The 25,769-nt window shown below is 41.1% G+C and overlaps 1 protein-coding gene across 4 annotated transcripts in view; it reads right to left on the reverse strand.

Annotated features, from left to right (window-relative positions):
* CYP2R1 (cytochrome P450 family 2 subfamily R member 1) overlaps positions 1-25,769 on the reverse strand; it is a 107,013-nt gene that overhangs the window by 39,790 nt on the left and 41,454 nt on the right. For all 4 annotated transcript variants that reach the window (XR_011201439.1, XM_069223695.1, XM_069223698.1 and 1 more), the window contains exons 3-4: positions 20,629-21,261; positions 74-403 (exon numbers count right to left, since the gene is read on the reverse strand). Coding sequence is in view for 3 of the 4 variants with exons in the window: in XM_069223695.1 (XP_069079796.1) it covers positions 74-403; positions 20,629-21,261 (963 nt within the window). In the remaining variant the exon portion in view is untranslated. The remainder of the gene's footprint in view (positions 1-73; positions 404-20,628; positions 21,262-25,769) is intronic.

The following is a 25,769-nucleotide window of genomic DNA, read 5'->3' on the forward strand; positions in this document are numbered from 1 at the left end:
ATTTTTTATCATGTTAAAAACCTGAACATCATTAAACATTCCACAAAAATATGAAACCAATTAGGAAACCTACCTAATGAAAACGGGACAAATGCTTCTTTCTTCACAAACTGACCACTGGCATCCAGGAATCTCTCAGGATAAAATACTGCTGGGTTAGTCCAATATTTTTCATCAAAATGGACAGAGTACAGATTTGTTATAACAGTTGTGCCTTCCGGAATTAAATAACCTCGAACAACAGTGTCCTTAGAAGTTGCATGGAAAATTCCTAAAGGAACTATGTTGCAAAATCGCAGAATCTCATGTAAAACTGCTTCAGTATATGGCATTCTTGGCTTTGCTTCTAAAGACGGTGTTCCATTTGGTCCTACAACAAAGTCAATTTCTTTCTGAACTTGTCCTATTAAAGAAAAACAATTGTTAGATTTAAAAATAAGGAAACCATGAACAAAGTTATGAGAAGAAAAAGGTGTCATAATAGAGGTCATAGCATGCATTTCAGAAACGTAAGCAATGTTGCCTTTTTTGCTTTCTTGCCAAAATATCACACTGACAGGTGCAAAAGAACAAGTTACTTACAGTCAGCAACAATCTTTCTGGTGGATGCTGTATCTAATCACAGATTTCACACCTTGCGTGTATTCCCCAGGCATAAGACTGGATCGGAAAACTTTTAATGCACATCTCCTGCATGCCGACCAGTAGCATTTTACAGCTACAAGCCAACATCGTTCGTGTCCAGAAGTTATTCTCGGGGTCACATATAAGTGCCACCCATACACATTGATGTCAGTTACTTTCTAGGATGTCTGTCTCTAGTTTTGGACCTTTGTAGAAAGAAAAATAGTCCAGTTTACAAGGAGTTAGATGAGGACTCTGCGGTTAGATAAAGTATCCACCAGAAAGACTGTTACTGAAGCTAAGTAACTTGTTCTTCTGATGGATACTTCGGACCATAAATTTCTCAGCTTGTACACAGATACCACAGCAGTACCTGGCACAGTGGTGAATGTGTACTGGCTCAAACGAAAACACCCTGCAGGACCAAACATGCGAAATGCCCCTCTTAATGTACCGGACTACTGAAGCAGTAGTGCTTGGTGAATGTGTGTATCAACACTCACGTATCCACCTGACAAATGTGCACATCAAGAAAGTGAAGACCAAGTTCAAGACTCACTGCGGCATCACAAAGGGTTTTGGTGGAAACAAAGGTTGAAAACCTTCAAAAATCTCATCAAAACAGGTGATTTGAATAACAAAGGATTATGCAGCAACCACAAAAATCTGAAAGAGCTGATAAGTACCCCTTTAACAGTGCCCAAAGCAAGTCCATGCTGGGCTAGGGACAGAACAGGCAACTTTGCCTGTAAATGTGTCACCTTGCTGGATGCCACACCAATCCACAAATTTGTCACACTGACTGGTGTAAACTAATTTTGTGGAGGTACTCCTCACCACCAAGATGACCTCAGGTGGCAGGTTAAAGAGGGTCAATTGTAGCTGCTCAAACTCCAAGCATGGAGATGGAAATTGTGCAGGCCTAGATGCAACGCCCTACCGTGCTGCTGTAAACAAAGATTCTCCTGAGGCTGCTGCTTTATTTGGGGGAGGGGAGAGACAGGTGCTCATACCCGGAATTTCCAGGTACCACATTCTCCTAGTCTAATCTGGTGCCACTATGATGACTTTGGTGACGTTGTTCCTGTTTATCTGCAGAACTTGTGGCAGGAGAAGCAGTGGTGGCAAGGCATACAGGAGTCCCAAGCTACACTCTAAATGTAAAGAGTCTCAGAGAGAAAGTTGTTTTCGAAACTCCAGCATGCAAAAGTGCTAACATTTCGCACTGTCAATTGGTGAAAAGAAGCCTCGGTTCTCACCATTTCTGGAAGAAGCTCTGTGCCACTTATGGATGCAGCTGCCATTCATGATCCACTAGGTGCCTACGGCTGAGTTCATCTGCCCTGGTGCTTAAAGATACCGTCAAGTGCCTCATAGCAAGAGAAATCTTGTTGGTACATCCACTGCCACAGGGACTCCCTGACCTGCTTAATACAAGGACCAAATGTCCATACCACCTGCACCAGCCTTCCTTTTATGAGGAGTAAGAAGGGCTTCAATGCAAGCAAATTGCCCTCAACTTCAACAAACTGATGTGAAGTTGAGTCTCCGCCAGAGACCGGAGGTCTCTAACCACCTCTCCCATATGGCCTCCCCAACCCACCAGTTATGCATCCAGGACCACTGTCGGCTTTGGATCGGGTAATGAGAGGGGGTATGCCACTGACCCAATCGTGGTCCAGTAGCCACCACTAAAAATCTTTTGCAGTCTCCTCCAAGATATGGATACAATACGACAGATTTTTGTGATGATGTGCCCACTGGGGTGTGAGGTCCCACTGCAAAGCCCACATGTGCCACATGGTGTGTTTGGCTGGCAGGATGCAGAAGGCCAACAACCCCAACAGCCTCATCTTTACTGTGATATAGAACAGAAGTCCAAACATCAGGATCATAACTTAAATTTCCTGGGCTCGCTACTCTGGGAAAAGACATGAAACCGCACTGCACCCACAATGGCTCTGATGAATGGAAGCATCTGAGAAGGAGTCAGATGTGACTTTGGGAAGTTAATAGTGAACCGTGATGAGGATAGAAGATTCACTGTAGTCTGGAGGTGTTGATGATTACCTGGGGCATGCCTTGCTTCAGTAGCCAGTCATTGCGGTAGGGGAAGACAGGTGCCTTCGACCTCCGAAGGTCTGCTGCGACTACCACATCTCTTTTGTGAATCCCAAGGGGCACTGGTGAGGCCAAAGAAGAGCACTGCATAACTGAAAATGTTCCTGGCCCACCGTGAACTGGAGGTAGCGCCTGTAGGACAGGGATAAGGAAATATGCATCCAGCAAATCCAACACAATCATCCAGTCCACAGGCTCTAGGGAAGACATGACCTGTGCTAGCATGATCATCTTGAATATGTCCTTCCACAGGAAGGAGCTCGGATGGCAAAGATCTAAGATAGGATGAAGGCTACCCTCCTTCAACACAAGGAAGTAGAGGAATTAACATCCAGTTCAGACGACCAAAGCTGGAACCCTTTGGCCAGAAAGGGCCTGCACTTTCTGCCGTATACGTATGAAAGACAGACGGCATTACGCCAGCAGCCTTAAAGGCAGTGGGAGTAAAGCAGGGTGGAAAGGAAGGGAAGAGCATAGCCCCAGTGGACAATCTGGAGGACCCACTTGTCTGTCATGATGGTTTTCCCCTGCTGGGCTGGAGGTGGTATTTTGCACTGCCAAACTGGGAAGCCACTAGTGAATCCACAGAGAGCAATAGTGCTGATGGAATTGCCTTGTGGCAGCAGAAAGGCTCAGAGAATGCACTGCTGTCCTTGAATCTTTTCAAGACGGAACCCCCTTTTGTCGCCAAAAAGGTGAGAGCTGTCAAACGGCATTTCCATTAAGGATGACGGGACATCCTCAGATGAGCCCATAGACCTCATCCGGACATGGTTCTGGAGAGCCACACTAGTAACCATAATACGTCCAAACAATCTGTTGTGTCCAATCTAGATATTACTACAACTTTTGATGCATTGCAGCCATTCTAAATAACTTGGTTAAGGGAGATCCAAATGTTGTAAAATTTGTGCCAACATCTCCCAAAGATATATGTAACAATGGTTCTGTCGGACCAGCAATATTCTCACAGCAAATTATACAAATTGCTTCAATCAAAGCTCAAACAATCGATTCATTCAGTAATGTAGGCCTGACCACAGTATACATTATCAAAAAACTGCTTTATTTTAGCAAAATAGAAAGTCATTCTTTTTATACAGAGCGGGTATAACTTAATGGAAAAAAAACAAAATAACTAATATCAGCCCAATAAACAAAAGAACACAATTTGTGCTGTAAAAGCTTAAGGTGCATAGTGGGCATTAGTGGTGGGCATTGTAGCATTGGAGTTTGTTTGTCCCTAACTTACCTGTAATGCGTTAGTTGATACATTTTTTCAACTGAATGTTTTTTCTCAAAAAATGAGTTACATATTTTTTCTAGTAACCGACTCGGAAAATATCGCGCAGCTGTTTGGGACATCTAGAACGCTTACCTCAAGCACCATAATGAGTATGTTTTTCTTGAGCAAAGCGGCGTGCAAGTTCACATTAGTGTGAGGCCTCTTCTTTATCCGTCAGCCTCAAAGCTGTGCCGCATTCCGCAGTTAACAGAAGTAGCGAGTGGCCTCTAAGTAAAAGGTATGCACGAATTACTTACTTTTGTATGTCCGGCAGATTTTTAGTTATTGTTTTATTTTTTCCATTCAGTTCTATCTGGTTATGCTGAAACTCTTACACATTTTTGAATACTTGGTGAGTCAGAGTGACCTTTCAATCTAAATCTAATAATAGCGCATGACATTAGATGTTGAGTTTCATGTTTCATATTATAGCGTAGAGTTGAGAGGTATTAAAATGGATGACTATGAGGATAGTCAGACTAAATTTTCTGTTTTTTTAAAGACAGTTTGTATAATGCCTGGTATTGATATATACTTTTTTTTAGGGGGGCTTTCCTTTTGTCTTGATGACGACTCAGGTAGAATAAACGGAGTCACATGTTTTTATGATGAGGGTCGAAACGTCACAGTGGCCTGCACTGTATTCTTCTCCCAACTGCGACCAAATAGCCAAATATAAACGCCCTATAAGAGAGAGTGTACATTAGCAATAATCTAGCACCATATTTTTGTAATCTACATTTTTGTAAATAGTTTTTAAACTTTTTAGTTTTTTTTACTTTATGATTTTCGAACTTTATGTAATTTCTCTGCACAAGCACCTTTTTGAACTTACCACAGCATAATTTGTGTAAAAAGAATTATGTGCTGTTTTGCTAAAATAATAGTGTTTTTTGCAAATGTATACCGTGGTCAGGCATACACTACTGAATTAATCAATTGGTTAAGGAGTGATGAAGCAATCTGTATAACTTGCAGTGAGAATACTGTTGTTACGACAGAACCATTGTTACATATACCTTACAGTACTCAGGTTCTGAGGAATACAAGGTTATCCTATTGATAAGACATATATACATATGTCCCAAAGGGCATGAGAGTACCAGCCGAAGAGGAAGCTGGCATTTACTGATCTCAGAACAAGGCTCGCTGGTGAATAATCAGTTTATCAAATGTTTCTATTAGTTTTGACTCGCCATCATGCAGATTGGTAGGTAAGTCATTGGGTCTGAGTTTGCCAGACTCTCTGGCTTCGGCTGCCATGTAAGAAAGGCCGGGGCACCAGGTGTAGGACGAACGTGATGAGCAACCTGTATTAACTGGCAGGCCTTAACAAGGCTTCCACCAAGTGCCTAAAACAAGGGTTTGTAAGGGCCTCATTAAAGGATAATAGTGGCGCCGTGCTAGCCTGGCCTGGTGGCAAGCTTTTATCAGTACATCTGTTTTTACTAGCTTGGTAGGTGTAAATCCTTCCAGGTGTAACTCCAAAACTTCAGCCGCTCTTTGCATAGCCACACTAAAAGAGGTGCTTTTCTCTCATATACAATCCAGTGGAAGTGGAGGTCACAAAGCCAGTATCAAGTGAAGTGTCCAGCCACTGGCATCCTGAAGCTCTTCATACCAGTATTCTTCCTCATGTTGGGGAACTTAGCTATCCCCATCATCATAGTTATTATTGTCTGAATCAGTGCTAAAAAGAATGTGTAAAGTCTGAGCTCTACCATGTAGTCAGGAGAGGCTGCTGAGAGGCTGCCCCATTTAATATTATTCTTTATTAGCTGTCCTTTTGTTGTACGTGCTGATGAAGTTTGTGAATGGGACTTCACTACTTGGTAACAATGTATTTGTTGTATGCCATCTCAGGTTGCATCATGTTATCCCCTGTGCTTTGGAAAGTGGGTCCACAAAATCACAGCAGGACTATGAATAAGGTCTAAAAATATTCAGCTACAAGCTATTGTTGTCGGGTGTACTTTATCTAGCTCCTTACTATACCATAATAAATATGTCAGTGAAAAGAGTTTCACCACTAAATATATCAAACCTCAGACATACATTACATCTTCTTTGCCATAAACGTTTTTTTAATTATAACCTAACTAATACAGAGGAAGCCTGTTCACTGCACATACTGGGAGAGCCTAAATAAGTACTAATAAATATTTAAAAGATTTATTGCTAAGAATTAACATGGAAAATAAAATGAAATCGAGAATTTTGGTAAATGTGCCCAACATAGGCGGCAGCCATAATGTGTATGACATTATTGAAAAATAACTGCTCAAAGAAATAATGTGCACACGTATAATTAAAATGTATTTGTGATTTATATTAACAAAAAAAATATTAAATGATTTATAAATTTTAACAGAACTAAACAACTGTGAAATTAATGGGCCTACTCGAGAAAGCCTGGTGTCGAGTTTCTTGTATTAGAAAATGTTCGTAAATGTTTTCTATCTCAGCAAAATTCACACTTGTTCATAGTTCACACAGTACTGACCTAACATAATATTGCAATGACTGCTTCTTTAAGCTTTCCTGTGAGAACCATGTGCTGTAATGCTATGTTCTAACCATTGGACTAGAAGACTAGAGCGAAGATGATTTTTAGATGCCGATGTTGCTGTTTCCCTTAGCTCATGCCCTTGCTTAATTGGTTTGGTTAGCTTATGCCCAACTTTGGCTGAACCAATTCCCCTCACTCTCCCCTGCCAAATGAAGACCAGGAGGTATCCCAATGCTGAAGACAACTCTGCTTGCTGATCCATTTAGGAGAGGCATAACAAAAATGCATTTGTCTTTATTGTAGATTTTTGTTCTTTTCTTTTAAGTACCAACCACTAATAATTTTGCTAGAGCCTTAGCTAGATGTTTTCTAAACTGAATTTTGTCTGTTTTTCTTTTTGCATGAAGCCCATACACGCTCTTCGAATTAGGGGGTTAGAGTGTCACTGATTTAAAAAATGTTCTTAACAAAGGATTGATCTTATTCATGTGTTAATTCTAAATGTATACCATTTCTATTGTTCAGTTAGTAGTGTTATTAATTTGTATGGTAGCCCTTGAATGCTTAATGATAAATGATTTGACAAAATTGAGATTCTTTCGCCGTTTTGGTCAGCCTGTGTTGTTCTTACATGTCTATCATTTGGTATTGAGACTAACATACGCGATATTAGCACTAGCATTGTTAATCTAGGGAAATACATTTTTGAACTTTATTAAGAGGTGTGGTTATTCATGGCCACATGGTTCATGGTGTGTTAAAATTTACTGACTCTAAATTGATAGTAATGAAATGTTGATATTATTGTGCTGTTCACATTTTGGTCATGACTAAGGCCCTCATTATGACCCGGACGGTCCGAAGACCGCCAGGCTGCAGTTGGGGTCTCAACGCCGGTGATGAAGACAGCCATATTATGAATGTGGCGGTTTGGCCTATGCCAACCCGCCACATCCCTGCTTGTACCGCCATGGCGGTTGGACAGCCAGGCCAGAGATTAGCATATCCGACCCTGCGGTGCACTGAAGACCGCCGGCGGTATTATGAGTCGCCTTGCTGGCGGTCTTCTGGCACCCGTGGCATCGGCGGCCTTCTGAAGAGACCGCCGAAGTCATAACGAGGGCCTAAATTTGGTGACCATGGCAAATCACTCTTAACAGAGTCCAAATGCCCATCTGACCTCTAACGCATCCCCTTATAAACAAATTATGAAACCAAATAAGGCCAGACGCGCTCACAGTACTAAACATTCCATGAGATGGAAGCATTCTTTATTCACTCTACATAACGTTTTATTCCAGTTCCTTCCATTCACAATTTAGCCCGTAGAGCTCCTTACTACCAAAAAGCAAACAGTTGCAGTCAGGTCAATCAGGATAGTTTGACAATTCGTAACTGGACACAACTTTCAAAGTCCCACCTCATCTAGGAGTTTGCACGTTTTATTAACTCCCACCATGAAAAATTATCAGGACTGTCTGACATTTAAATCTCTGGGCATGTTCCTCTTCACTACAGCTGTGATTCTTTTCATTGCCTTTATATCCCATATCAGTGTAAAACTATCTTTGATGTGTTGCTCGTATTTCAATGCCAAATTTATCAGGATTTTTGGCTATTAGCAGCACCCTGCTCAGCACGCTTTCTGGTCTTACGATCAAAATCATTACATCTGGGATCCAGTACAAGGTAGCTCATTAGATTCGAAACAGTAGCTTTTGGGGCGTGTTCATATACACTGATCTCTTTATTGTTGGAGCATCTTCGCATCAACCCAAGTGCATGGATACATACTGATAAATGAGTCTTGTGTCACGAGCTCTCCCATCCTAATTCTATATGTTGATTTGTTTTCGGCATGCATGTGATAGCAATCAGAATATCTCTCCACAAGGCAGACCAATGGTCTTCAGGCATGCAAAGTTTCTTGTTTCATGTCTCCATATGATTCCATTTGAAGCCTCACATGTTTGTCAAAATGCTATACATGCCTGAGGTAGTCCACCTTGTGAGTCTGTGGCTAGATAAAATACATAAATGTTCTTTTGGGTCTACTGGCTGTACTAGTCTTTTCTGAAAGTGGGACACGGTGATTTAATTGATTGCTACGTCTTTCTCCTCAACCCAAATAAAATGCAGCTTGCAAGTATCAAATGACTTCGTAGTTTTAATTGCATTTATTGGGCCCAATTTCTAAGACACCTTTTGCCTCCTTTGCTAAGCATGTCAGTAGTGGTAATTTACTGAGATATATCAGTTTTGCTAAGGAAAAAACTATATAGCTGAGCTGTGCAGCTGCTTCGCAGAGAATCACAATTAGTCATAACTTTTATGAACAGATCGAGAGAAAGATTTTCAGGATCCTTCCTCAAATACATATAGCGTTTCAACCACAGAGAATAAAGGTGGCCTTTTCAATCCCTTTTGAAGGACACTAACATATCAACCTGCACTTATAAGATGTCATATTACCAGCAAACCAAAGTTGCTGAAACTTTTTTGTGACTTGGAAGGGCCAGACAGAGGCCCCATGTTAAACAAATATGATCAAAGGTCTACAACACACCTAAAAAGTCAAAATGAGGGATTGGCCTACGTTTGAAATAACCCTTACCAAAAACCATGGCTAATACTACTTAGAATGTGCACAGGAGGCAACAGTGATTGAAATGTAGACAATGCGTGAAGCAAGTAAAACACTCATGCCAACATAAGCATATTTCAATAAGAAAGCGTAAGGAACATTGGAGAAATTGTCTAACTGGCACGCGTGGGACCAGAGGAGTTATCATTTTCTTTTGGAGAAAAATGAATATTACTTTGAACAAGGATCAAAAATAATCAGTCTCACAAGTAGTGTCCGAAAATGACAGAAATGCACTTTGCCCAAGATCCTCATTAAAGGTGGCTTGGAATAAGCGCTGTTGTTTCCTTAGCCCCATAATTCACATTATTGGGCATTCTGGGGGAAATAACAGGAATTACCAGGGCCAAACTGGGAACACATTTTGTCAGACCAGCCCTATAGGGTGCATTGAGAGCAAGCCTGACTCTTACAATGGGGCTTGGAGGGTTCTCCACCTCCCAAAGAAAATTTGGGAAAAAATGACAAAAACGGTGCATTCTACAAAATGTTTTTCATAATATATTCAATTGCATTAGTTTTGAAAGCATAGTAAATGAAGATCTTCCAGTGCACCAGGATACGTCAATCTTTATTGTGGTTCCTCAATGATTCCCTTACCATCGCCCTACAACAGTGCCTCCCATCTCTCCATAGCCCATCTCTCATATGGATTTCCTTTGTTTTATAGCATCTTTCTCACTTTACATCACACACACACACACAAATACAATGAATCATACGTGTGTAAATCAGTGTATACAAAATGCTGACAAAGGAGACTACCAGGTGTAGAATTCATATGCCATCCATACTGGAGTGCTAGGTCTGGGGAAACAAAGTCAGTATTCAGAACGTAACACAGTGGTTAGGATTGACTTTACTAATAACTATTTATTTCTACCCAAACAAAACAAACAAAATTAGGATAATCAAAGACTGAGGAAAAACTTTCTAACCTGCACCACGCAGTCTGCATGCAGCTCTTTAATGGCTGTTCATAACTCACTGTGCTAGATTATGATTGTAAATTATGACCCGCATAGTACCAAAAGCAGCGCTGTGACAAAAGAAGTAACCCACTGAGCTATGCAGATAAAATACTTTTCTATGGCCTGCATTGTATACGTTCTTTATAGCAGGCATATTAACCCACTATGCTACCTTAGAAGAGTCAAAACTGCAACTAGACAACACCTTGATCTCTCTCCAGCAGGTACGTTAATCACCAGTTATTTTTGCACTTTTATGGCCACCTGAAAACGGTTGGCTATACAAAGAACTCTGCAGTGCTTTTAAAACTGCTGCAGTGCGCCCCACCCAACCTTTCAGGCTACCAGGGAAACGCCCAATACGGCCTTGGAGATTACTAATTCTGTGGAATAACATGAGAATTGGTGTCTAACACCGAATCCGCCATTTTTTAAGTCAATTACAAGTGGAGATTTAAGTTGCCATTACCGGTTTGTCAAGATTGCCGTGGGCACTTCTAACTCAGTTGTACGTGATGTGTGTAAGGCTTTTATGCGCCTGCTTGTTTAAGAAGGTGGAGGGAGTTCTTAATGCCGATTGACTTCTCACATCATTCACAGATTACTTTGGTGTCTGCAGCAAGTGCCTTATCAGTTCTTCTTTACATTGTTGTCAGCACACCAGCCACTTGCTCGAAAGTAAAGCCTCTGGGGGTTGAAGTACATCATCTCTACATAGACATACCAGCTATGAACCTAAGGGACTCTCATTTATATTTTTAAACTTCCAGTTCCTCAAATATTTCCTTACAATGGATGACACTACAGTACCGTAAGTTTCCTTCATAAAAAGATTGCATTTAACTGAAATAGGAGTACAATGTCTCCAATTACTCCGAACGTTCATTAAGTAAATGCTTACTAGGAATGTTTCCAGTAGAAAAGGCTTCCTTGACATGCATCAAAGTACAAAACCCACTAGTACTTTGAAAATGTTGAATTCACACAGAAAAGCTCAGTAGCACAACATTGTTTTAAAATGAACTTGTGTTAAGTATAGAGATGGGTCCATAACACATACATGGTGCACAACTATTCTGGGATGACTCCAACATCCTGGGATTTCTGCACACAATGAATATATGTAACTGCAACACTAGCGTATGGGGACAATAACAAGGGTTGCAAAGTTGCTCCAGTTCTTCCTGTCGTTGCTAGAGGTCCACCTAAGATCAGACAGATTTGCTAGATATGTCAATCATAAGGCTGAGGGGTTGTGGCTCTAACCCGGATATGTGCACAACACTTTTGCTGATCTAATGCCTTGTGCTACTTTTTCTAAAAGATAAATACACATGCCAAAAGTGGTTGAGAGTGATCAGTCAACATTTCAACTTACAATAAATGTCTTGATCATTATGAAAATAGCGGATGACACACTACTATGCAGTGGGACAGACCCTAGGAAGTTCAAGTTTCTAAGAACTTTTGTTCTTGGGAAACTATTTTAGGTATCTGTATACATATGCAAAGGAATAAATGCAGTCACTTTGAAGGCATGCAATCGCTTATGTGGGCACCGTGCATGCACTTGCCATTTTTTTTTTTTTTTTTACATTAATCTTCCAATATGGCAGAAAGCAATCTTGCAGCAGAATTTTATTTTTAAATATGCATGAGGCGCATCGAATAGGAAGAGGTGGCAGAATTAACAGGTACTTTAAGGTGGGGCATAGAACGATGGAAACGTAATATAGAATATATTTTTAAATACATTTTCTTTTAAAAACTAGCTGTGGAGGGTTGAACACAAGACACAGGGGGTGGGATTTGAGGGGTAGAAACAACACGTTAGGGCAAAAACAAGAAAATATTGAATCCCTTAAAGTGCACAGCTGCCAAGGTTTCAGATTGCTACGTGTGACATTTTCATAATTTGAGAATAATTATAAGTGACACTCAAATGACTATGAGTGACACTTTCTCGTGAACAACATCAAGCAATGAAGATGTGGGGAACATACAAATATCAGAAATTATACCCTTTTGAGCAACAAGAAACTCTAGGAAGATCTTGAAACTGTTGCAAAGCACAAGAAATGGAAGGGCACTGTGGGACCGGACTGTACCAAGCAGGATGTGAAAGGCCCAGCGCGGATGACAGTCAACTTCACACTTTGCAGGTCGCAGAAACACAGCGAAGGACTTCATTTGCTGCCACGATGAAACGATTGGAACAACATCTTTTGTGAGATTCCTCAAGTGCATTAGGTGCATGATCTTAACTTCAACAGTGTAGACACGACACCAGAAATTACGCCAGGCACATAGTCCCGGTGTGTTCCAATGCAGAGGATTGCAGGCATTTCCCTCGAGGTCCGAGTCTTACTTTGCCTGTGCACAAAGCAACAGAGTACCCATTTGCATTCCGGTATGCCATGCTGGATACTCCATTTTCATAACAAACATTCATAGCTGTCAAGGTTTCAACTTACCTATGACTCAAAATGCTAGATTCTGTCCTTGCATAGAACACATTTCGCAAATTACAATTGTGGCTTGTGCAGCCGGGCAAAAGATGCGCAAGGACAAAAAGTTTATTTGGCAACCTTTAATTTTGATGAAGTCTATCCAGGTTTAGCAGTATTTGGTACAAAAATAGACATATTGTGTAATCATTTATTTTCTCGGGCCACACGCACACATGAGCAGCATAACCTTTGAGTAAAAGAAGTACACAATATAAGTTTAAAACCTGGAAAAGATAATGCAAGCAAAATACAATACTGGTGGTCGGACACAGAAGCACCTACACTTAAATAACACTGTAATTTGTGTCTGCACTCTGTGTTAAATACAGAGCCAACAGTCCAGAGAATAATTCTGTAGACAAAAATAATGTAACATGCTGCAGAATGAGCCGTCTTTGTGACCCCACCCACCATACTCACTGAATGGTGCCTCTATTGTGTTTGGCCATGCTAGGCTGTGTATATAGAGGTGTTAAGATGGAAGTGTGACGGAAGCTGGCTATCTCTATTCTAGCACAGCACGATGCTACATTTCACACTGGTCGCTCTGCTAAATTCCCTCAGTGCTGCCGGTGCCGAGCAAAGTCGAATTCTAGCAGAGCTTTTGTACGAGGCACCACTTGATTCCTCTGACGACAGGCGCAAAATGAAGAAAAAAAACGCTGCATGATGTTCACAGCGGGATGGTTTTCCACTGCAAAACAACAACGCAGGAAAGACACCACCTCCTTTGACCATGTCTGGGCACTACCAGGCCTGGATTTGTAAAGGGTTTCCGAAGAGGGAGACAGAGAGGGAGTGAAAAAGAGGACCTACTAAGAGATGACGTGGTACACCAAGAGACCGTGATCGTCTTGATTGAAACCCCGATCGCGCAGCACTATAAACAAGCATTTGCAATGCAATAAGTCTCACATTAGTTAGAGTTAGAGCTGTTGGCGTTGTAAATGATAATGACAACCTCGCATTTGGGACCTTATAAATATTTAGCCATGCAGCACATTAAACCTGTATCAGAAGTAAACTGTTTGTGCATTTCTTCATACAATTAGCCTTAGACTGCAATGGTCTGAACACCCCTACTGAGCACCACATTAAAAATAGCATTCTGAAGAAACATGGTCATATAACCATATAGCCTATCATGGCAGAGTCAATAGCAGGAGGTGCAGTACCACTGGTTGTGGCTAGATGCCCCTGTGGAGCCAAAAGTACTCAGGGTACAGTGTCACAGAACACTGCCAGAACTTCTTCTGATGTCAGAAGCTCAGAATGTCTCCCAAACCCAGAAACGGCTGAAGTAGTACCAGCTCCTCAGTGAAATGCCTGAAATATTTAGCCATGCTGTACATTAAACCTTTATCAGCAATAAACTATGTTTGTACATACATTAAACTGTGTTTGTGCATTAGCAGAAGGTGCAATACCACTGGCTATGGCTAGATGTCCCTGTGGAGCCAACTGAGTTAAGTAGTGCCTCAGGGCAGTTATCCTTCAGCCCCTGGAGAGCATAGTGCATTACACATTTGCAGGCCGAGCAAGGCTGTCAGAATATTATTACAAACTGGGCATTTAAAACACAAACGTCTTTCAGCTGTTAAAACAAAAGTTCCAGCTATAAGGGAGCTTAAATATGCATTGAATGGAGGACGAGGTTATGATTTTTGGGTTCCCTCTAACCTAGTGTGACCCACAAGAGGACCTGGACAGAAAGAGCACATAGTTCTGAATGTTTTGGTGGTGGTCCCATTGCCCTAGGACCACCACTGGCTGATTTATGGGCAACAATGTGTTGCAAAAGGAATGCCTGCAAAGCATTATGGTGTGAGTTTCCCCAAGTGCAGTGAAGATTGTAGTATCCGCTCTCCCGCTGTGAAGGGAGAGCAGCTGTTGAGGATTCATTCCTGGGTCGATTTCAAGCTATATAAAGCCACAAAAAAATTACAACACACACACAACACAACTACTTGTAATTACTGATCATGTAAGGCAAGAAGCAAGTGAAGGTCCAACGCAAAAAACAAACCACGCGTGTGAGCACAAGTGATTACTGACAAACACGAGAGGCAGGAAACAAACAAAAATATTCCGTCCAGGCAATAGAAAAACATTCCAGGCGTAATTAAACTGTACTTGGTCGGTGCTCCCCAGCCAAGTACAGGACGTAACGTATTGACTGCCAAACCAGTTAGGAGGCAGCAAAACAAGCACATCACTGCCTTGTACCTATGGTAAGTGGCAGGCAGGGGCAAAGACCTATACTCCATCCAGCAGGTCTTGCAGACAGCGTATGCACACTGTCTAGGCTCGACCTAAAAGACTGTTTGGATCATGATCAAATCTTCTATGAAGTAACAAAACACCTGTGTATTTTGTAAGACAGCAGGCTCTTCTCTGGGCAACCCAGCACACTCTGCCCGTGTTGTCTGCTTAAATGCAGTCTTGTGCAGCGTGCCTTATGCGGTTTTCCCATGGTACTATAATGCATGATTAATGCAATTTAGTGCTGTGATATGCACACCAGCACTAAAATGCGTTCGTTAGCCTAACACCAGATGTGTGGTACTTGGCAGGTCTGGAGGTGCTAAATGCGAAAAAGAATACCTGAACGTAAACAGTAAAAGTAATTCAATCAAAGGATGGTAAAGAATCAGTGTGCCAGGATGGGACAATGCAATTAAAAGGAAGAAAAGTAATTGAAAAGCAAATGAGAAAAACAACCACTGATAAGCAGTAGGCTGTCCCAAAATGCCCTCCAGGTACTGGTGTAGTACACAATAGGTTGCATACCAACAGCTTAATAGCTGCCATTTGCCAGACATGCCTAAAAAGCTATCTAAGCCAAAAGGAACCAATCTATACAGAAGCCAAATAAGCAATGGGTGGAAGAAAATACTAAAAGGAGAAATAGAGAAAGAGAAACCACAGGACAACAGGAAAAGGCAACTTGAGCAAAAAAAATGCAACACAGCAAGTAAAACAATAAAAGCAAGGGAAAAATCTAAATGTAATGCAAACAGGGAAAAGAAATGAGAACAAAACAATGGACAAAGAAGGACAAAAAAGGGAATGATGGAAAAATGCAATGAGACAAATATTGCAGTAGATGACAGTCAAGATGGCCAAGTAGTAAAAGAAAAAAAAAGTTGTACCAAAATAATGAAATGCACAAATGTAACCAAAGTGAATTTAAAAAACATACTTGAATTCTGTTTTTGTGAAACATGGCCTCATTAGTTGAACATCTAACTCCATTAGTATGGTTATTTTTTCTTTGTGGTGGGGTGCATGTGACAAGCAGAGACTGTATTATGTATAGGGTGCACTTCACCTAGGTGCACCTTTACCAGGATAGTGAGCTCAACTAAAGAAAAAATACAGTCTCCCCAGAGCAGATGAAAACTTAAGAATGTTGGGCATGTGCTGGGGAGAGTACATCAGTGAATAACAGAGCCACTATTTCACTGCCAGAGCACCATACCTTATTTTTTTTAATAGGGAACAAGGATGCCGACTGCAAGTGTGTGCAGCATCTGAGCAGAGAGGGAGATAAATGAAGGGGGGCCAGCACCTCTCAACTTACACGTCCCACATTGCAGAAGGATAATCCTAAGGGGTGGGTGGCAGCACTGGCTGTGCTACTGCATTTGTAATGTGGCATAGACACAAAAGTAATGCCCTCATGCGCATGAGAGAGTATGCTCTCTTGGGACTGCAATGGAAAAATTCATATTAAAGAAAGGGATGCGCAAGAGTTGGATCCCTTTTCTGCAACACCGGAGTGACTAATATGGAAAAAAGCAGACACAAACGCCTGTTGCAGCCCTTGGCCATGCTGTGTAAGATGGCCCCAGTTCTTTTTCTTACAATTAAACACTGAGCAGCAACCGCATGCATTTTAATCAGGACATGTTCCTAGCCAGATCTCAGACATTTGGAAACACTGTAACATACTATGTTAGACCTGGCACCCCTGATGTGGCTTCCCCCCTACTGTTTTGCTTTCAGACCCATTATTTTGCTGACTTTGTTTATCCTACCATTAGGATGTTCCCACTGATAACTGGTGCTAAAGTGCCTGTGCTCTCTCCTTAAAACTTGTTGGATTGGCTTATACCCAATTGGCATGTTTGTTTTACATGCGAGTCCCTAGTAAAGTAGCACTCCCTGTGATCAGGGCCTGAAATTAAATGCTCCTAGTAGGCCTGTAGCACTGATTGTGCCACCCACTTAAGAAGCACTTTAAATATGTCTTAGGACTGCCATTGTTGCCTGTGTGTGTGCAGTTTTAAATTGCCATTTCAACCTGGCAATGTAACCCATTTGCGAGGACGAAAATGTCATTTTTAATACAAATACGTCACCCCTAAGGTAGACCCTGGACAGCCCAGAGGGCAGGGTGCAATGTATTTAAAAAGTAGGACATGTACTTTTCAGTTTTACATGTCCTAGTAATTAAGAACTCAAATTTGTTTTTTACTACTGCAAGGCCTATCTCTCCCTTAGGATAACAATGGAATTACATTATTACATCTTATAAATGTAATTTCCGAATGGGAACTGATCAAATGTATTTTTCTCTGGAACTGTAATGAAAATAGTCATTTAATAGTCAACTTATGGTGTAGTCAGGTTTAAATTACAATTTTGACAATGCCACTTTCAGAAAGTTGGCATTTTCTTGCCTTAGTCTCTTGTGCTGGCAGACTGTTTCTGGGTCACATGACTGGGTACATTTGGCTTTGTTCACTTTCCCAATACAGCCACACACAATGAGGAGCTTAGGTGTGACTGGATTGTCCATCACTGGCAGGATGGGAGGAAGGCACTGGGGTCCAACCCTATTTACACCTGAATAGGCTGTGTCTTGTCTCCACACAAAGCACTGCATAGCCTCTGTAGTTAGTCTGCAGCCAGGAAGGCAGGGCACCTGTATACTTCAAAGGAATGTCTCTAGAAGCTTCTTCCCACTTCAAAGGCACAATTGGGTATAAACACTGGACCTCAGACAGACACCAACTCTTCAGTCCACCTCTGGATATCATACAAGGAAGAAGGACTGCTGTGCTGCTGAAAAGACTGCAACACTTCTGGACTGCTGCCCTGCTGTGCTTCCTGCTGCCTTTTGCCTGTGTGAGAAGGACTGGACCATCATCTCCTGAACCCAGAGCCTAGAGTGAGTTTGGCTGTTTGGCTTGCCTCTTGATCTGCAACCTCTCAGACCACAAAGGCTTCCAACAACCTTGCACCTGGACTCTTCCATCCGTGAGTCTTCCCTGCCAAGTGATCCCACCCCAGCACCGGGCACTTTGAGGTGGGCATACAGTGCTCTGCCACCCTCTGTGGATCAAGTGGAACTGATGCATGTCCTCTGCTGCGTGACGCAAACCCAAGCAGAACTGACTTATTCGCTGCTGTGTGGATTGGACCCGTTGCAAAGACCCAAATCACCTCCACAGCCTCAACGTAACAGCCACTGTGTGACACATTCCCAGTGTACACCCTCGCATCCCTGTCCTAGTCATGGGGTGTATCTATATTCACGATCTCCTTTGATCACTGCAGTACCATGTGAGGGGGTCCTTGTGTTCCTTTGAGGGAGCTGGAGCATAAACGTCTGCTATAACTGCCAACCTCCCTATTTTCTTCTTCTTGGGTAGACTCCATTGTTTCAGTCACCTCCACCCCACTATAGTCTCAAAGATGTAGCGTCACAAAGAAGAGCACCAGAGTGCACGCCAAAAGAAAAAGCAAGGATGGGACCAGGGAAGACTTTCATGTAGCAGGAGCAAACGTCAGCCAATGTGGTCTAGGTGGAAGGGCACGTGCTTCTTGAGAAGCCCCTTAATGAAAACAGGCAATTCAGATAAGGCATTTTTCAATAAAAAAAAAATAGATTTGTGAAATGGGAAGATTCTCAATGAATGCAAGTTCTCTACAAACACAGATTCTGTAAAACATTGAAACGACTCCTAGAAGCCAAGTGAGCAAACTAAGTAGGTCTACTGAGGGTGTGCTTCTGAGCACTCTCCCTTGTCAAATACTGTTCACTGCGTCCTCACATGAAAGAAGATGTCTTACCCCTGTGGGAGATGAGAGATGCAGCATGGAGTTTGAGCTTCCACAGGGGCAGCTCAAAGAAACTTGGCCATATTGTGGGAGGTAAAAAATATGTTGCTGCTCTGTAGCCAAAGGAGGAGAGCATTGCATGCAACTTAATGCAGTGCGATTCCTTTTTTTATTTTTATCACCATGCTGTCAACAGAGGCTGAGGCACTTTCTTTGAAATAGATAGGAAAGTTTCTTCCTCCCCCGCAAGAGAACAGTCCTTCTCTGTCCAAAGCAATATGATGTCCAATCCTTTCTTGTTTAGCCTCCAGGCAGTGCTGTGTGGTACAACTGAGACCAAATTTAAAAACGCCAGGCCTGAAAAACAATGTGAGGATGCAAAGACATTTAAGCGGAAATGCAATATAGTAATCAGAATGGCATCATTGCAGATGGTATTCTGATTACTATATTAGCAACTTTTAGCAAGACACTCGTGTTTTCAACCACGGCTATACGCAGGAAGCAGTGGGCTCTCGCTCACCGAGATCAGGATCTATATTTCTATATATGAATATACATTGATAGGGACGTATACCAGTCTCAATTCAGTTGCTTTGGAAGTGGTAGATGAAGGATGAAGTGAGGGATGAAGTGTTCCTATGCATATACCTTATAAGAATACTCATTGTACTGAGCCATATTCTTACCACAGTTGTCCTATTTTGCTCAATCCCCTACCTGTTAGTTCTGTATCTTGGACCAGCAATGGTTTCCGATTTAATGGGGAGAGCAAAAGGTTTTGATACAGGGGGGCAGGGGCATACAATAACATTTGGGAGAGGGCAAGGGCCAAAATTGTTATAAATGTTTTCCTTAGAAAGCCAGGGGTCAAATTTCCTTCATATCATATAAGGACTGTGACAATGACTAGCATAATGAGAATTATCTTTAACTAACCTCCACAGTTCATAACTTTTAATGTTCAGTAATGTCATGGGTAGGACAAGAGCGAATTACAAATGAAAGGGCCTGCTGAGTGGTTCTGTTTACTTCTTAGCAATGTCCTACTTGCTAAACTGTGATTGTAAAAAGACTAATGAGTAACTAAGTCTGTTATTATTAAACAGAAAGGAGCTTAAACCTGTGCAGTTGTAACTTGGCAGTGTCTGCTACAATCAGCATAACCTTTAACACCATAAAAATAAAGCAGCAGTGAATGCCTGGTGTAAAGGTTTAGTATGTTAAAAAGCTTTCAAATTTAGGCCATTGTGTGTAGCTCTCCCTAGAACAATATCCCAGCCGGTCACCTTCCTCGTAGGCTATTAACATGAAGTTGTCTTCAACCACACTTAAAATATGGAAACAGCGTTATGGACTATTCCAATCTCTAGGTTAGATGTGTAATGCAACTGGACAAGGAAGGATGCTACAGAGCTAGTGACAGCAACATTTACAAACTTACACATATATGCGCATAGTATGCAGGAAACAAAATGTGTGTGCCAGAAGGAATCACGGAGTGCAGTCATTATCAAACTAGCTCTCAGAAGCATGAAAACGGACCTGCACATTTAAGGTACAAGGCAACAAAAGGTACACAGGTCACTGAACTACCACATGCTTTACTCGGAAAATTGTTTATACGAGAAGCCAACCAACTAGCTTTCTACAAGTGCTATGAGTAACCTCAGGCACTTCTTGTGTTAGGAGAAATGGTCAATGGACTCACGCCCTGCGATCGACCATCATCCATCTCAGCCTGTCTTGCTGACAGAACAGTCAAATTCCTTTCGTTGATCGGACAGCAAAGAGAAGTACATGTGTGTGTCTGCAACAGAACCTGAAATACCATTAAAAAGGAAGCTCTTGTGCATGGTTATGCCCACAGGCACTTAAAAACTCAATGTGCTCACCTTGGATGTTAGGATAAAGTGCCATGAATAATACCGCCCACCTTAGAACATTTGTTGTGGTTTCTGTTCCAGCAATAATGAGCTCTCCAACGGAATAAATCAGGTTTTCTGTTGTATAGGTTGCTTCCTGATCATGTGCGTTCTGATCCATCTCGTCGAGATATGCATCTATAAAGTGTCGAGGGGCCTTGGGTTTTCTGTTTTCAGAGAAGTGCTCAATAATTCTCAGAAGAAAGTCATACACTTCTGCGGCGTTTTTAAAGAGCTGCTGGTGCTTCCCAAAAGGGAGTATGCCGATCAATGGAAATGAGTTGTACAGAAATACCCAGGCACTGGTGGCCAGTTCAATGTTTTCACTAAAAATTTCTATCATATGAAGAAAATCTGTGTCATCGTATCGAAAGCGTTCACCAAATATTATCAGGTTAGAAATGTTGGACACCGCATTGGTTATCAGGTGCTTAGGATCAAACGGCTTCCCTTTATACGTATCAATGGCATCAAGAAAAAACATTGCTTCTTCTGAGATTTTGGCCTCAAAGATCTTTTGTCCGTATCCAAAGCAGCGAAAACTGTTCACAGCCAACTTTCGATGTTCTATCCAGCATCGCCCATATTTTGCGTTTAGTAAACCTGAAAAAAAAAAAGATGTGAAATTTATAAGTATTGACAATAATCTGCAACACAATTTGATTTAAATTCTGCCCTATTAAGGATTAATCTATTAAGGCAGGTAACAGGTTTACAGTCACCTTTGAAACAACATTACGTACCTTAAACCAGACTATTGTTCCACTGGTCAAACAGTCTTGCTGAACTAAAGCCTTAAGTGCAATAAGCAATAATAGCAGCTGTGGCATATATTCACAGATGTTTCTTAAGTTTGATTGACCTTTGAGAGTTTGAAGTGTGTTGCAATTCTGTTTCTTTGTTCCCAACTACTATTCCAAAAAACTCCATGTTATGCTTAACATCAGCAAGTCACCTACTGCCACTTGCCTCCCATAGTAAGAACCCTGCCCTCGAGTCTCCACTTGCATGTTCACATTTCAGGATAATGGTCACCATGCAGCAGGCCAGAATATTTACTGATATTGCATGCCACCTCCCAATTTTTCACACTGCTTAACCGCAACTTGAATAGCAGCATCAAGATGTGGGTGGGGTGCTGGAATGTGCACCCCAGTGCTCAACTTAGGTTTGGGCAACCCAGTAATACTAAACTTGAAATGGTAGATATGGCAACCGTGCAAAAATGTGAGACCAGGAGGTGACAGTACAATGATAAAGTCAGCCTGGCTACCTATGAGCTGACGGGGTGTGGAACATGAACGAGAGGCCAAACTCTAATAAGGAGCTCAAGGAACCAATCGGGTTCTCAAGGAAAATAATCTTAAAATGATAAAACGTAATGATGTACTTCCATCTCAAGTGTGCAGTGATATGATAACATTGCAATGGAAAGATCAAGTACTGATGTCACCGGGTTAGTAAAGAGCAGATTTTAGTTAGAATGTTAACGTATTAGATTTGTTGGAGTCCTAAAATATTGTTATAGCCTTCTTGTGAAACAGCATTTGCTAACCAAACTTCAGAACATATTGCCATAACCTCATGGATTTAACAGCTAAAGTGCGTGGAATGAGTTTATGGATTTGCTTCCATCCGCAGTACCAAATGTCCAGGAGACAAGCCACAAAAGTAATCTGAATGGGGCAAAAACATGGAAACATGTTTTCAAGTTAAGCATCCTAAACAAAGGGCAGCAACTGCATATATTAGATAACAGATTGACCAATTTGTAAACTACTTCTAAAGAAATGAGGGACGTTCAAATATGTTGTATGTTAAATTGCTTGGAGAATGCTGGCACTCTATCAATGTAAAGCATAGAATTTCTTCTGTCTTCCAGAAACGTTTTTACTTTACTGGCCCTTTAACTAATTTGAAATCTGAATCAGAAGCCAGGCCTTGCATTTCTTCCATTCAGGCGGATACCTACGTCTATGTTGTTTTTATCAGGCCTTTTAAACGGCAAGCCATGCTACTTGTGGCAGCTGAATCAGTACAGAGGGGTGGGAGCTAAGGTTAAGGTACTAGCTTCATTTGCAAAAGTGATGCTTTTTAGGTTGTGTGCTGTAGTCTTTAATCACACTCCTGTTAACTTTATAAGCTCTCCACTTCCCCACCAACATTTAACCTCTGATGTGCTGAGGCTCTTGTCCCACAGTACCCTTTGTTTGATGTTAGAGGCAACTCGTGCTTAAGCCTTCATAACTTTTTCCACAAAAAGGATCCGGGAAAAATGTGCTTTCTTTTCTTTCCACACACGTTGGGGATTCTAAAAGTACCCAGGGTTTGTGTATTCCCATGGAGGGAACTGATAATAGCCAAAATGTAGCAATTTGTTCTGGAAACAAACTAGAAGATGTCCTGCACATGCAAGTATGTGTTACCTCTAAAAATGGCACCAACAAACGGTTTGATGTGCTAAGATCACCCTCTCAGCTTTAAGGACCACACAGAGTTGTAAAATATATATTTTAACATGTTTTGCAATTTTCTAAGTGGTACTTAAAGTTTAATATTTTCCTACTTGCAGTTTGGGATGAAAGTAGGAGGAAAGCAATGTGTGAAAACCGGAAAGCTACAGATTGCTGAGCGTAGACAAAGTTCCCCAGATGGTCATTTGTGTAGATCGTTGATGATCTCCTAAAGACATTAATCTATTAAATCAAATGTTAATGAAAAATAAACAGGAATTAACAGGTGAAGTTTTCACCAGAAATGTTTTGCCTTACTAGCCAAATTGCAAAAGTAATATAATGTTACATCCATCAGACTCTCTGGTAGAGGAAGAATGGGGGTGACATGAAAGAGGCCATACCTGTCCATTTGTGAGAACGTTACACAAATTCTGAAGGTGCTGGTGATTCACACACCCACAGTCAAATGATTGGGGTTCCCACTTGGTTAGGAGCAATTATCAATTTATGAAATAATATTAATATTTCATCTGGCATTTTTATCAGTAATACTGGTGAAAGAAACTCCTCTTTTTGCTAAATAGGCCCCTGAGGTAAAAAGAATAATGCCATCTGTAACTGGGTCTACCACAAACAGAGGTTTTGGATCAGACATTGTTTTAGTAAATCAGAGTCTGATTAAGTCTCAGTCCCTAAAAAACTTTTTTTCTGTATAGTTTTTGGACAATACCCACTTTACGAAATCTAGGTTTTAAACAGTGACTGGCTCAAACCTGGAAGAAGATATCTATGTCAATGTAAAATATAGTCCAATAGATTATATTGTGGGATATGCCACACTTGGTTTGATGACAGATGTAGATTCGCACATCGAAAGAACAAGACCGCCACTAGAAATCGGGGATAACAGAACTGTCATAGTTAAAAGGCCTTACAGCTGCAGTTGCAAGAATATTACAAAACAGAAATGGTTTTTGCTTTCAAGAATGTATAGCTTTCAAGTAGACTGAGGTATTTCAAGGTTTCTTAGGCGTTGATGGAGGCTGAATGGGGGTATTCATCCAAAAATAGGCGTAAAGAACCGAGCAGTATCCACCAACCAAATCACACTGGTTTAACTCTATTCAGTTCAGGCATAACTTTTGTTTTTAGCTAGCTCCAAGAAATATGTTTATTTTTGTTTATCTTATTGCTATCCTGAGAGAATGCCCCGAATCATGTGTCAAAATGTTGTATGTATTAGTTGTAGTATTTCTGAGGCATCGTCATGTTAGTTGGCGACGTGCTGAAATTTACGCCGCAGAGTGATATCAAACTAAAATGTTTAGATTATTACTGACGTTAAAGGAAAAACATGAATAAAGATGATGCATATGCAGTTTTACAGACCTTTGGTTGCACACATGCAAATTATGTAATGCCTGATTCAAGGTGGAGCTCCATCTCTTGGGTGAAGAAAATAGGAGCCATTAAAGATTCTGAATGTAGAAAGAAATTAGAAAGACTCTTAGCAGCTCAAAGCATATTGGAATCTGGCAAGGCTGTAAATACTTAGCCGGTGATTTTTCTGCATAGCTATGAATTTGCCACACTTGCTTTGCATAATCTGCAGATTCTAACAAAATAAAATGCTGCATCTAACTCAAATGGCTAACAACCCTTTAAAATAGTTGCACACAGTGCAATGCCTGACACTTTGCAAATGTTATCTTGTCACCTTTGTACCGTCGGTTGGTGCATTTAGGCATTTAAAAAGGTGACCTTTTGCCCCAATTCGAGACTGGGAAATGGTATTTGTTTACAACAGGAAACACAATCCATGATTACTTGAATGCAATTTCAATAGGGTTGAAAAGATTCATTTTTGTCAGATCAGTTCAAAACATCTTTATTCGGTTTAAAACAATATAAGACAATTTAGCATTTAAAAAGCATATAAAAATAAAAACAACTGATAAAATACAAAATGTGCAAAATGCACATGTGCAAATACATATTAAAAGCCTAAAAGCCCCAGCAACAGCACTGAGACTCAAGAGTTGACCAGCACCATGCGATAAACACATGCACGCTGACACTCATATATACCCTACTACAAATTGACATGTGCAGGAATAAGGCAAATAAAATAATGACTATTTTCCCACCAGACTTCTTAATCTTACTGCTGCAAAGATACATTTGTAAACCCGACACACATATTCAGACTGTAAAAGCTGGAAACAGAATAGGGCAAATATATACCTCCTAATATTCAGGCTTCTCAACAGGGGTATAAAAAACCTCCTTCTATGTACTGTGTATAAAGTGAAAAAGAATACAAAGTGTATCATGGACTGTGCAATACACAAATCACAAGGAAAACGTTTATGTGCGGAGTCAGAATAAAAATTGCTTGGGTAAGATACTAAAAGGTGAGCAATGTTAAACCTAAATCTCACCAAATAAAACCTCTGGTGGGACTGTATTGGGAACTGAAGATATGGTTCAATGCCATCCGCAGTCACTAAAGGAAGATACCCCTCTACCCTCCTCATTCCTTTCATAGAGGCCTCTTTAAGTATGTTGAATAAATCAAGGAGATTACTTTTCACATCTCGTCTAGGGACAGATGTCATGTTTTGGGGACAATCAAAACAATCAGGTTTTCCCAGT

This window comes from Pleurodeles waltl, chromosome 3_1 (assembly GCF_031143425.1).
Source record: "Pleurodeles waltl isolate 20211129_DDA chromosome 3_1, aPleWal1.hap1.20221129, whole genome shotgun sequence".
Taxonomy (NCBI): Eukaryota; Metazoa; Chordata; class Amphibia; order Caudata; family Salamandridae; genus Pleurodeles; species Pleurodeles waltl.